This window comes from Mauremys reevesii, linkage group 10, assembly GCF_016161935.1.
Source record: "Mauremys reevesii isolate NIE-2019 linkage group 10, ASM1616193v1, whole genome shotgun sequence".
In the NCBI taxonomy this organism is placed as follows: domain Eukaryota; kingdom Metazoa; phylum Chordata; order Testudines; family Geoemydidae; genus Mauremys; species Mauremys reevesii.
The window spans coordinates 48336396-48350161 of NC_052632.1; the positions used below are offsets into that span (position 1 = coordinate 48336396).

Here is a 13766-nt window from a genome sequence, read left to right on the forward strand (position 1 = left end):
GCAACTCCTTTGTGAGATGTACTACCATGCCAAACCAACTGCACAAGCCACAAAAGGCCCAGCAATGCAAGGCTACAAAGAATCAAAGCAAAGGTGGAAGGTATCCAAGAGACACTCATAATTTACTAGGATAGTCACATAGGGTAGGTCCCATATTATTAAAAACAGTGACAAGGAAATTCCCCCAGATTCCAAATAGATAATTTTTTTTTTAATTAAAAGCCACTGTGTCTTTGCTATGAAACAACATTTTTGTGGAACCCACAGCATCTGGTTTGTGCTGTTTCAACCAAAAAACAGTCAAGAGATACATTAACAACTGATAATGGTCCAGAGATGCTTCAAGCATGAGAAAGCAACAAGGGTGGAGTTAAAAACTGCTGTAAGCTTGCTTCTTATACAGCAGTTATTTATTAACCAGTGTTCAACAAGTCTTTGAAGTAGGCAAGCAGTATCCTCATTTTACAGCTGGAATGACTCGCTCAGGGTCACTCGTGCGTCTGTGGAAGAGCCCATTCTTGTGATCAGTCCACTTTCCAACTTACAAAGGTAAAGTATCGGTGCTTGGAACTGTAATGTACCCCTTTACTAAACAGCTGCATTCTGGATCCTCCCATGCTGAAGCACAGGGAAAGGAACATGGCTTTATAGAACAGTTTTACAGAGGTCTGAAGCACAGACCCGTGAATGCCCACAGAATGGCTCTCCCAAGTTTTGGAAGAAGTTTTCATATCCACTGCCACCTTTGGAGAGAGCAGGATTTTATGGTAAACTGCTATATTAATTCCAGGCTCTTTGGAAGCAAGAAAAAAAAAAAAGGAGTCAACATTTGCCTAATGGAGATCACAAAACTAGCGAGAATAAAAGACTGCCATAATTATACAGCAATGGGAAAAATTATTGCAGTGTCTTTGTAAACTGCATCAAAATGCTAGAACTTTGGGAGTGATGCCGCTTTTTCATGTTTAATACAAAAACCTTTGATACTCACAAGGAGTTTCAATCCTACTTCGTCATTCTGTTCCATACAGCCAGCATGAGAGCTGCATTTCGCATACAACAGAAGAATTGCCTTCAAAGTGCTAAGCTTCTCTTCACCTTTACTTATCCCTTCTCTGACCATATCTCTTCTCCTTATCAGATTTGTTTCCAAGCAAAGGTGTGTATGAGGAAAGGAGTCCAGCCCGCAGACTGAGCCTGGGGAGTATGCATTATAGATAGAGCTGTTACATACACTTGATCTAAGGCACTTAGTGTCTTTCCACTATGAACCTATGCATGTTTCCCACAACATGATCCTTTTACCCTGCTCAGCATTCTTCTACCCCCTAAGATTATACAGATTTTGGCAATATTTTCAGCCATTAAACAAAAACAATAAATGTCCAAGGGACTTTCCTAAAAAAAGTTAAAGCGGAACTCCTCTTGGGAAGTTGGGAACACGAATGAATTTGTGCCAGAGGCCTGGGGTGACTCTGGATGGCTGGAAAGATGAGAAGGGGATCCTGCAGAACTTGGGCTTTTCCTGGACGCCTCTGAACACTTCCGGAAGACCTGGCTGCTCTTTCTGCGGGCATTCTCCCTCACCTCCATGACCTGAGCAGACTTTGCAGCTTACAGAGGGGAAGACAAAGACAGAAAGAAAAACCATTAAGGCTTCTCATGCACCAGAATTCCATTCTCTAGGGCTACATGGATAATGGAGGGATTAATATTCCTGCTCCCTTTTTTCAGGCATGGTTTCCCATCCTGATCCCTCATGTAAGTCTGCCTCTCATACCTGCCTGCATGAGCTTCAGCTGTTTCTGTCTCTCCTCCTCCATCTTCTTCCTGTAATCTCCAAACATGGCTCGCATGACCTGACGCTTCTTTGCCAGCACAGCCTTGTCACTGCGTAGTGTCTTGATGGCATGCAGAGCTTCTTCAGCTGAATCATTGGAAAGGAGAGACATGCAAACACAGAATATAAATCTTTCCTTTTGCTCTTTCCCTGCACCACTGCTTCTGCCTCCCTTCCCTTCTAACAAGACACTCTCTGGCATACTCACCCTGTTTTGGAGTGGATTTGTGTGTCTTCAGGCCAAGTTCCAGCTGTTCTACACACCAGTCCACTTCCCTCCACAGCTGTTTATCTGACTGCTACATAAAACAGAACACAGCAAGGGGAGGAAACTAAATTGTCCAAAAACTAAAACAGCATCTGTTAGTCAGCAAGGAAAATCAAGGATCTACAGATTTAGGAGTTGCATGTTCATGTTGTCACTCCCTCAGAGCTGGCTTCTCTTCATATTCTTGATGCCATTTTATGATCAGCACCTTCCACTTGATGATCTCAAGCCTTTGCATAAACAGTATTGAAGCCTCCCAACACCTGTATGTGGAAGGTTTGCTTGCCTATGTTTGTCCAACATTATGGGAGCCTTTGGTCTGACAGCAGTTATACAAACATAAAATAAGTCATTTTCCAGCGGGGAAAACCAAGAAAGAGAGAGGTGAAGTGACCTTCACAAGTTGCACAGTGAGTGAGTGACAAAATCTAGAAGAGAATCTGGTGTCCTGTCTCCCATTCCCCTGCCTTCCCAGGGATGTGCAAGTTAGCTAGTTAATGTCTGTGAAAATGGAAGGAGCTATCTAAGCACTAAGTGTAATCCAGCTTAGCCAACGGACTGGACACTGGCAGAGGGAGTAGCAGAGTTGCCTCCTAGAATTGAAGTAGCAATGTTGTAACTGTTACACATTCATGAGAACCCCCAAGCTCTTATCACCTCTATGTTCCAGCTACTTAACCACAACTTCTTTCCAACAGGCTTTCAGTCTCCTTCCAAGCCTCTTATGTCATGGTTACCTAGGAAAGCTACCCCCAGTGCCTTATATACAGTGCCCACCTGAGGTATGGACGCCTCAGGAGATAGGTAAAGGGCTGTGGGGCTTTTCACCTCAGGCTTGTCTGGTCTAGGGTAGTAGTTGCTGAGATTCATCTTCTGAGGTGAGTTTGTGGGTCTCAGTCCAGTTCCTAATGGACAGCTGTTCACACCGCACAAACCACTGCAGTTGTCTGTCTCAGAGAGGCCAATAACAGAATGGCCAGAGACTGAACCCCCCTGCCCTCCACACACACACTCTTGGAGGGGAAGCTCTCAAGGTCAGGGTTGAGGCACAGCAGCTGGGTGGTGGAGGAAGCTCTTATGGCTGCTTACTGTGTTGCAGCCTTCACATTCCAGTGTTGCTGGTCTGGGACCATTCAGGAGACTTAAATTCACTGACATTTTAAAGAAAAACATAACAGAGACTATAGACTTCAGTGCAGCATTAGCAGATGGTAAGGTGTACTTTAATGATCCCTTAATACATGACACAGAGCAGTTGGTGCCTTCAACCTCTTTCCGTGCCATTATAAACCTAGAGACAGGAGGTCTTCAGAGCCAGGAAAAGAGCCCAGCAACAGTCTTGATCTTGGCCAAGTCAGTTAACCTCTGACTTGGTTTTGGAGTGGATTTTTGTGTCTTCAGGCCAAGTTCCAGCTGTTCCACACACCAGTCCACTTCCCTCCACAGCTGTTTATCTGACTGCTACATAAAACAGAACACAGCAAGGGGAGGAAACTAAATTGTCCAAAAACTAAAACAGCATCTGTTAGTCAGCAAGGATCTACAGATTTAGATCCTTTCTCAATTTCAATTTCACCATTTGCACAATGGGGATAATACCTACCAGCCAGGGATGCTGCAAGGTCTAAATCATTACATGCCTCCAAAGTGCTTGCAGACTCTCAGACACAGTTCTAGGGAAGGACAAAGTAACATCAACTTGAACCACCTAGTCCACCCCCACTTATTTGGTTTCTGGTCACAGTGAAACCCTAATGGGATAAGCAGCAATAAATGGCTATCCATTTCCAGCCTGTGCTACCGCACAGATTTAGAAACCTCACACATACATTAACTTTCCCTTCCAAGGAAACTATGGAGCCTTAACAGTGAGGTTATGTTTATTAGCCAAAAATTAATTCACATACCTGCGTGGTCTTGTCCTGGAGGGACAAATCTGTGTCTTCACACCTACTGGCTTCCACCTTCACCTTCTTGCTGACCTCAGCTTCCGCCATCTCCTTCTTACTATTTGATGATTTCTTTTTCTTCTTCTTCTTGAGTGCTCCAGCTGCTGCTGTCTTCTCTGTCTTAACCTCATCTTCAGCAGCAATCTCTGGTTTTGGGGTCTCTAAAATAAGAGCCTCTCTCCCTATTCCTCCACCCACACAGCCCACAACCTCAGACATGTTAGCCTCCAACAGGGTTGAATGCGTCATTAGTCCTGCAGATGGCAAGCCATCTGATGTCACATTTTCTGCTATACTCTCTGCTCTTTGGCCTGTAACAACAGATGGCATCAGGGGGCCATCTTTATCTGGGATGACAAAATTGAAAGCAAACTTGGGCTGTTGTCCAGGGGTGGAAAAGTTCAACACTCCACTCAAATCTTCTAGTTCTGAGGGCCTCTGTTCAGAGCCACCTACCCCCTGGGCCTCTTCCATAGTTCCATTGGTTGCTTGTGGATCCATCTCAGGAAGTGCAAAGCTGAATCGGAAGCTATTATCAGATGATGTGAACCAATTTGTTGTTGACACGGAGGTCTGTCCAGATCGCTTCCTATACACCACGCTCCCTGAAGCCTGCACATTCCCTTGCTGTATTTGTGCTTTCCCAGGTTTCATGGCTAGAGAAAAGAGGAAGATTTGTGTTTCTATTAATTCTCTGATTTGTTACCATGTTGGCGCCACATTTAGAACAATTCACTTCTATAAGGGACACCCAACCCATGTGTATGCAGAATGCTATTGTATTTTGGTACCAGCAAGGGATTGTGGGCAAAATACCCAGTGCAGCATTTCCATATGGGACTGCCTGACATGCAGAGGGAATGGAGGACTCGCTTCTATTTATTCAGGCTTTGTGCACCACCATCACACCAATCTCACACACACAGATCCAGAATGGATTCTTGGAGGAGTTCCATCTTCTGCTATTTCATCCTGCTTAGTGCCATGTTAGGCCTTACTCTAGCTGTCACTAGCAGAGCTTCCAAAACTATGAACTTCTCATTAACACTGGACCCCACCCCACAGCGATGCCATGAAGTTCAGACAGATACAGCCTTTATTTCACCCTCAAAACCCACTTCAGCCCTAGGATTAGATATGCTTAAAAGCCCTTCGATTTTAATGGCTTCTGGCTGGCCCCTTAAAGAACAGGATGAGGGAAAGAAGGTTTATTTCTCATGGGAATGGCTGAGCAAGAAGCCTCAAGAAAGGCCATTTGCTAACAACTGGACACCACATCAGAGGAAAACAAATGGTTCCGTAGACTCCAGGGATGGCCCCAGCCTCACCTGCTTTCTCTGTCCTCTTCTGCTCCTCGGCCATCTTCAGTCGGTAATCCCCAAACACGCGGTTCATCACCTGCCGCTTCTTCACAAAGGCAGCCTTGTGGGAGCGCAGGACTTTGAGGATGTGCTGTGTCTCCTCTGCTGCATTTGAGAAACCAACCGACACAAAGACAAGAAATGGGATCACAGGGAGTCCTACGAACCATAGTCAGGGAGGGAAACAATGGTGCATCTTCCCTCTGCCAGGTACTCGGATCAGAGAAAAGTCTCAAAGCGGCAGTACTACAGATATGTCCCAATCGCTATTCTTTGACTGCATGAGGACTGGAATGGCTACTGGTTGGGACACTGGATATTTACACCACATACAGAATTAGTCCCTTATCAATGGTTCAGAGATAGGGATTTCTACAAATGGGTGCAACACCATGTAATGCTTTTCGGGGGAGCACTCTTATGTACTTTGTGGAAGTTGGGAAAAGCACAGACATCTTAGTCTTCCAGGAAGAGCAAGAGTCAGACTAACTCTTCTATTTAATAACGTGAGACTTTAATACAGAGCCTGGATGAGTGGAAAAAACTGAGAAGTTATTTTGACCTTGTGTTAGATAAGAATGGAATGCAGACTGTAGCAGAAAATTGCTGAGAAAAGTAAGATATCAGGAAGGAATATGTATAAACAAGATGTGGTTGTTGATCATTATTGTCTGTAATAAAAAGGTATAAATGCTTGCCTTAAGTATTTATCTGACGGAGACCTGCCTCGGGAGGGGGAATCCCTGACCGCGTGCACTCTCCTGTGCATATTGCAATTGCTCGTAATAAAGCTGCCTCTGGCATGTTGCTTTAAACTCAGAGTGAGGACTTTGTTTTCCTCCACAGCTTATTAGTATTGCATACATCTTTCTATAGTATTATTGCATACATCTTTCTATAGTACCTGTCCCCATAGTAGGTGGGCATTGAATAGAGCAGCAGTTCTCAAACTTCACTGCATCGTGCCCCCCTTCTGACAACAAAAAAGTTACTTTACGACCTCAGGCGGGGGACTAAAGCCTGAGCCCGCTCAAGCCCCATCGCACGGGGCAAGGGGGGCCAAAGCTGAAGCTCAGCAGCTTCAGCCCCAGGCAGGGGGCCTGTAACCTGAGTCCTGCTGCCCAGGGCTGACGCCCTGGGACTTTGGCTTCAGCCCTGGGTAGTGGGGCCCGGGCTTCAGCCCTGGACCCAAGCAAGTTTAAGCCAGCCCTGGCGACTTCATTCAAAGGGGGTTGGGACCCACTTTGGGGTCCCAACCCACAGTTTGAAAACTGCTGGACTGCAGGATGCTTGTATGACCAATAGCATATGAAACAATGCTCTAATATATAAATGATCAAATCTCATGCTTCTGCATAAACCAATGGCTGCAATGTTCAGTAAGGAATTTTGTATCCTCATGTGCACCATGACATAATCAGCCAGATGCCTTACAAGGGAAGTTTCACTTTCCTTTGGACCTCTAAGTAGTGGTCACTGCTGGAGGCATGATACTGGGCCTGGTGGATGGATTCTTGGAGGAGTTCCATCTTCTGCTATTTCATCCTGCTTAGTGCCATGCTAGGCCTTACTCTAGCTGTCACTAGTTGGAAGCTCTACTAGTGACAGCTAGAGTAAGGCCTAACATGGCACTAAGCAGGATGAAATAGCAGAAGATGGAACTCCTCCAAGAATCCATTCTGGATCTGTGTGTGTGAGATTGGTGTGATGGTGGTGCACAAAGCCTGAATAAATAGAAGCGAGTCCTCCATTCCCTCTGCATGTCAGGCAGTCCCATATGGAAATGCTGCACTGGGTATTTTGCCCACAATCCCTTGCTGGTACCAAAATACAATAGCACTCTGCATACACATGGGTTGGGTGTCCCTTATAGAAGTGAATTGTTCTAAATGTGGCGCCAATATGGTAACAAATCAGAGAATTAATAGAAACACAAATCTTCCTCTTTTCTCTAGCCATGAAACCTGGGAAAGCACAAATACAGCAAGGGAATGTGCAGGCTTCAGGGAGCGTGGTGTATAGGAAGCGATCTGGACAGACCTCCGTGTCAACAACAAATTGGTTCACATCATCTGATAATAGCTTCCGATTCAGCTTTGCACTTCCTGAGATGGATCCACAAGCAACCAATGGAACTATGGAAGAGGCCCTGGGGGTAGGTGGCTCTGAACAGAGGCCCTCAGAACTAGAAGATTTGAGTGGCGTGTTGAACTTTTCCACCCCTGGACAACAGCCCAAGTTTGCTTTCAATTTTGTCATCCCAGATAAAGATGGCCCCCTGATGCCATCTGTTGTTGAATATACCTGAAGCCAGTATTTTAGTGGGCAGTAAAGTTTCTCTTTTAAGTGATTTCATCTTTTTCCAGGGACAATGAGGAACATGCTTAAAAAAATAAAGCTACAAGCATTAAAGAGGCATCTCTATTGATACTATGCAGCAGCAGTCACTTGAGATTGTGGGATTATACCACAGACAAAGTATCAGATACAGAATGTGAGTAATCAAAGCACTGAGGGGGGGTGAAACCACCTTCTGAGCTGCAAAGCACTGTAGGAAGCCTGAATTAGCTAAGCAATATGTAAGTGGAAGGGCACAACTAAGGGGAAGAAAGGAATGAGGCATATGGGTTAAAAGGAAAATGAGGAGAGAAGAAACAATGCATAAGGAAGGAGACAGTCCAGGTCACAGGATTAAGAGCGGATAGGCAGATGGAGTTCAAAGTAGAACAGATGTTAAATAAGTACAAAATGTTTCATTACATTTTACATTTAGAATGAATTCCAATTATAATTCAATAGACAGAGAAATTAGAAAGGCTTCTGGGTTAACTGAACCAGCACTGAGCTTAGATTTTAACCAGAAATCTTGGGGGAAGCAACATACCTTGTTTTGGGGTTGGGTTGAGACAAAGGAGGCCTGTTTCCAGCTGCAAAATACACCACTCCAGCTCATCTTGGAACGTTCCTTGGGGAATCTGGGATATTGGGAAGTGCACAGATGAGACAATGTTTATTTTTAAAGTGTGGATGTGTACATATACCAACCCCACACCCTTGTAGCTGACACCAAAAAAAGGTTGTTCTAAAATTCTCTGGCCTGAGCTATGATAAGATGATCACAATGGTCACTTTTGGCCTTAAATTCTATGAATGTTGCACATCAGCTGCAAAGCAATGAAGAATAAAAGTACTATGGGCCCTGTATTAATCCAGGCTCAGAGTGAGAGTGGTGGTGGTTTTATGGTTAAATTGTTAAAAGCCTATTGAATGAAGCCCCTGTATCATAGAAATTAGTGACAGAAAAGATGTGTACATTGTCTGTCATCCTGTCCATTTCTATGCGGTCAGGATTTTCCCTACAGGATTTTTCTAGTTTGATGCAGTGTCTAATTTAAAGGTCCTATGTGATGGATTCCCACCAATCCTCTTTGCAAAACAGTCTCCAGTCTAATAGATGTTTCGGTCAGGAAATTATCTCCCTTCTATAACTTATACCCCATCCCCAACCACTCTCTCTTGGTTGCATTAAATAACTTGTATCTATGTTACAATGGAAAGAGCAAAGTGTATCAAACAAAATCAAACAGATAATTAAATATATTTGAACATACATAATTGAGTTACATTGAACAAACAGAAGACTCACTAAACCCAAAAGATTAGGGCTAAGATTTTCAAAACTGACTAATAATTTTTGGGGGCCCAACTTGAGATACCTCAACGGGGCGTGAATGCAAGATGGCAGGTGCTCATCATTTTCAGAAAATCAGGCTTCTTTAAGATGTCTCAAGTTGGGCTCCCAAAATCACTAGTCAGTTTTTAAAACTTTGACCTGGATTCTTTTTCATTATTACTACAAATGTGGTAGACCTTCGGATTGATTGACCATAGATGATTTCCAAGACTACTTCTACTCCTCAAGAATATACCATAGGAAGAAGTTAAAATGAAAATAGTTTGTGTAGGTTTAAAGATGACAAGTTTAAAGATGAGTTAGAAATTGGTCCCTTTTTAATTTTTTGAAAAATTAAAATTAGGGTTTCATTTTGCAATCGCATATACTTGGGTATTTTTTACCTGAATGTATACTGTTGGCAAAGTGCTGTACTCTGAACAATATGTTCCATTGCATTTATCATTACAAAAATATGAAAGCTTAAAAAAAGCCATTACAAATATTAACAGATGGACATATGGTCAGCCTGTTGATATGTGGCGAATTGCAGGGAGCTTTAAGGAGGGGAAACAATGCATGGCAACCTCTGCACGGGGCAGCAGGAAGACGCCTTGAAAGATCAGGAGAGGTGGCAGTTTTAATTGTATCAATCAACTTGAGTGCAGAAGGCAGAGAAGAGCACACTGAGTTTTTACCTCTTCCATTAGGAAAGATGGCGTTGCTGATGAGCAGCTCTGGAATCCTCTTACATCACTCCTGTTACCTAGAATCACAAGACAGTAAGTGAGCTTTTGCTTCCTTTATATCATAGGAAGGAATGAAGAAATCCAGAGGCAGCAGGAGGCGATGATGGAAGCACCCCTCAGAGTACTTCAAAGTAACATTTCAGGAGTGGGAAAGAAGTAAAACCTTTCTATCTAGCTGCTTGTTTCAGAAAGCTCCCTATTGTGGAGGATTTCTAAGGGTGGGAGGCAAGAATGGAATCAAAACTAAGATGGCTACTTTCAATTGGTGCTCCATCCCTGACAGACTCCAACTTCTTCAGCAACCAATCACTGATGTCATTATGGGAGGCTGCAGAATGCAAAGTGATTGTTTTTGTCTTTTAATGATTGGCTGCGCACCTAATGTGGCCAACCAGACATTTAGCAGCCAGAGCTGCCAGTGTCCCTTTTTGACCGGATGTTCCGGTCAAAAACCAGACACCTGGCAACCGTATGCTCTGAGGGTCAAGGCCCAACAGAATAAAGGATGCTGCCAGTGACTATTGACCCAAGCCACCATCATGATTTAATTATGTCTAGTGCAATAATGTGTCCTACCAAACTCTAAGAGCTTGCACATTTCTTTATTAACAGATCCCACTGGAGCCACTGTCACAGAGTGTGAGGGAGTCAGGGCCCTGCACCCCCCACTTCTTGTGTCACGGAGTGTGGGGGACACAAAGCCCTACACCCCCGGCTTCCTGCAATTCACCATGACTCTCAGCCAGCCAGTAAAGCAGAAGGTTTATTTAGATGACAGGAACACAGTCCAAGGTCTTGCAGACACGGACAACAGGATCCTCCCCAATTAGGTCCATCTTGGGGTCCCAGGGGGAACACAGCCCCATTGGGGAATCAGAGCCCCGTTTGCGCTTCCCTCCATTCCCCAGCCACCTCCTGAAAAACTCCCTCTCTCCCACCAGCATCTCCTCTCCCACCCTTTGTTCAGCTTCCAGGGCAGAGGTGTCAACTGGCCTCTAACACCTTCCTGGGTTCTCATGTTACATGCTCAGGTATCTTTCCTCAAGGCCAGTCTCCCATCCCCCAATGCAGATCGTCCTCCCAGGCCAACAATCCCCACTCAGCATTCAAAGACCACGTTAAGAACAGTCCCAGTTCATCACATCTTGCAATTCACCGTGACTCTCAGCCAGCCAGTAAAACAGAAGGTGTATTAGACAACAGGAACACAGTCCAAATCAGAGCTTGTAGGTACAGATCACAGAACCCCCTCAGTCAGGTCCATCTGGGGGACGGGGAGCTTAGACCCCAGCCCAGGGGCTCCCTCCATTTCCCCAGTCAACTCCCAACTGAAACCCACTCCAGCAGTCTTACCCAGCCTTCCCCGCCAGCTCCTCCTCCAGCCTTTGTCCAGTTTCCCGGGCAAAGGTGTCACCTGGCCCCAACCCCCCCTCCTGGGCACAGGTATCCTCCCTCAAATGAAGTCACACCCTGATATCCCCATCACCAGTGCAGACAGTCCCAGTAAACCTTCCACGCAACATTCCCAGGTCAATCCGCCGCACTCCCTACTCTGTCACAGCCATATCCACAAAACGACCACCCAGCCCTCCACAAATTCAGTACCCCACTTCTCCTCCCCAAACATTCATGCCCCATTCAATCAACCTACTCAGGGTGAGTCCGGGAAGTAGATAAGCTTTGTTCTGATCAACAAATCAGGGCTCTGGGGAGCAGGGGGAAGAGAGTAGAGTTCCCAGCCAAGGAATCCTTACTGAACGCACACACACCCCCACTGCAATGGGGCTACAATTGAGTACTGATCAAGTGTGCAAAGTGCTATACAGTAAAGGGTCAACAGCCCACAGCCCAGTTGGCAGAGCTGGGTACTGAGACCCCTTGGTCTGTTTAGTGTAGGGTGACCAGATGTCCCGATTTTATAGGGACAGTCCTGATTGTTGGGTCTTTTTCTTATATAGGCGCCTATTACCCCCCACCCCCATCCCGATTTTTCACACTTGCTGTCTGGTCACCCTAGTTTAGTGATGCAAGAGATGAACCAGTACCACTGTCAGACTGGTGATGGCTGTCAAAGCTGTAACCTACTCCCTGCCAGCCTCAGCCCCCATGAGCACCAGGATAGCCCCTCTCCCCAGCTCTGCAGACAGACACCCTGGGGGGGCGGGGGGGAGAGCTCGGCACCGGGACAGCTCTCCCCGCTCCGCAGACAGACACCCGCGTGGGGGAGGGCTCAGCACCAGGGCAGCCCCCCCCAGTTCTGCAGACAGACACGGGCGGGGGCTCAGCACCGGAACAGCCCCTCCCCCCAGCTCTGCAGACAGATCCCCCGAGGCCGCCTCTGCGCCTCACCTGTCGATGGCGTGGGGGAGGGGTGGTCCGTCCCGACCTTCTTCCCCCACCACGCTCCTTTCCCGCAGGCTCCGCTCTGCTAGCAATGTGCTGCTTAAGGTGTATTGAGCATGCTCAGTTCATCTGAGCATGCTCAGTTCATCTTCTGAGGCCACCGCCCTTCGCCCTGCCCTTATACCCGTAGGATTCTGCTGACTGCTTTTGACAGGAGTTAAAAAGTGGCAAAGCGGCCGAATCGGAGCAGGAGGTGGAAATTTACTGGTCTGGGGGGAGTCAAGCAGCTGGAAAGGGGCTAAAGGGAAAATGGGGGTGAGGCGGCGGAGTTAAGCCCAGGCATGAGGCACTGGCAGAGGGTAAAACCCAGCACAGGCAGGGACACAGGGGCTAACAGTTACTCCAGTGGCACGGAGACACCACTGCTTTGCAAAATAGTTTGTTGGAAGGGGGGGGGGGGGCGAGAGGCTTTATTATTTGAGCAAAGTGTCTTTTTGGTACGTTCACACGAACTGAGCATGCTCAGTAACATCTGCTGAAGCCATGTCCCTTCACCCTGCCCTTATTAGTAAAAAATCTGCTGACTACTATTTACAGGGGTTAAAAAGGGGCAAAGGGGGCGAATCGAGCAGCGGGGTACTGAGCAGGGTTGGAGCAGGGAGTGGAAATAGACTGGTTGGGGGGGTCAAGCAGCTGGAGGCAGGCTTAGGACAGGGGCTAAAGGGCAAAATCAGGGCTGGGGGGAGGAGCTGGAGTTAAGCTCGGTGTGAGGAGCTGGCAGGGGGCAAAACTCAGCACAGTCAGGGGCACAGGGGTAACAGTTACCCCAGTGTGACTGAGACACCAGTGTTTGCAACAAATGGGGAGGGTAGAGGGGCTTATTTCCCCTCTCACAGACAGCACCTCTCAGCATCAGCTTCCCAGGCTGGGTTCTTAAAGGCACAGGCACCCCAATGCCTAGTCAATGCATCTCCTCTTTGTCTGATCTAACCTACTGAGGCTATGTCTACACTACAAATTTCAAAGCGCTGTTGCGGGTGCCAGTGCTGCTGGTAATCCACTTCGACGAGGGGATTAGCTCCGAGCACTGGAAACCGAGCCTGTCCACACTAGCGCTTTAAAGCACTCAAACTTGCTGCATTTGGGGGCTCTGTGTGTGTGATTTTTCACACCCCTGAGCCAACAAGTTAGAGCACTTCAATTTGCCAGTGTAGATAATCCCTTAGACTTAATTTAGTGAAACATTTTACATATATCCCCTCAGAAACAAAGAATCCCCTATCACTGTATCTGAATGCACAGAGTCTCCGAGCAGTTTTCCAAGTTGTCTTATCTGCTGCTGGGATTCCCTGAATTTTTAATTATAATTTTTTATTCTAATTTTTAGAGCAGATATTTATTCTTGGATCATCTGACTTCCACTCTGACTGAATTTCTGGCCTATTGTCAAAACTTTGTTTTGAGTCAATCCACCAATGGTGTAAATATTGGTGGTCAGACCAATAGTCCACCTACTCTAGTATCCTGTCTTGTGACAGTGGCCAATGCCAGGTACTTCTAAGGGAATGATCAAACCAGTCTGT

The 13766-nt window shown here is 46.2% G+C and overlaps 1 protein-coding gene across 1 annotated transcript in view; it reads right to left on the reverse strand.

The window, feature by feature from the left end:
- Positions 1–365: 365 nt before the first annotated feature.
- Positions 366–13766, reverse strand: part of LOC120373303 — a 36173-nt gene continuing 22772 nt past the window's right edge. The window contains exons 2-8 of the mRNA XM_039491567.1: positions 9790–9857; positions 8303–8393; positions 5386–5523; positions 4016–4713; positions 2049–2139; positions 1781–1927; positions 366–1613 (exon numbers count right to left, since the gene is read on the reverse strand). Of these exons, the coding sequence (XP_039347501.1) occupies positions 1399–1613; positions 1781–1927; positions 2049–2139; positions 4016–4713; positions 5386–5523; positions 8303–8393; positions 9790–9798 (1389 nt within the window). The 5' untranslated portion in view covers positions 9799–9857 and the 3' untranslated portion in view covers positions 366–1398. The remainder of the gene's footprint in view (positions 1614–1780; positions 1928–2048; positions 2140–4015; positions 4714–5385; positions 5524–8302; positions 8394–9789; positions 9858–13766) is intronic.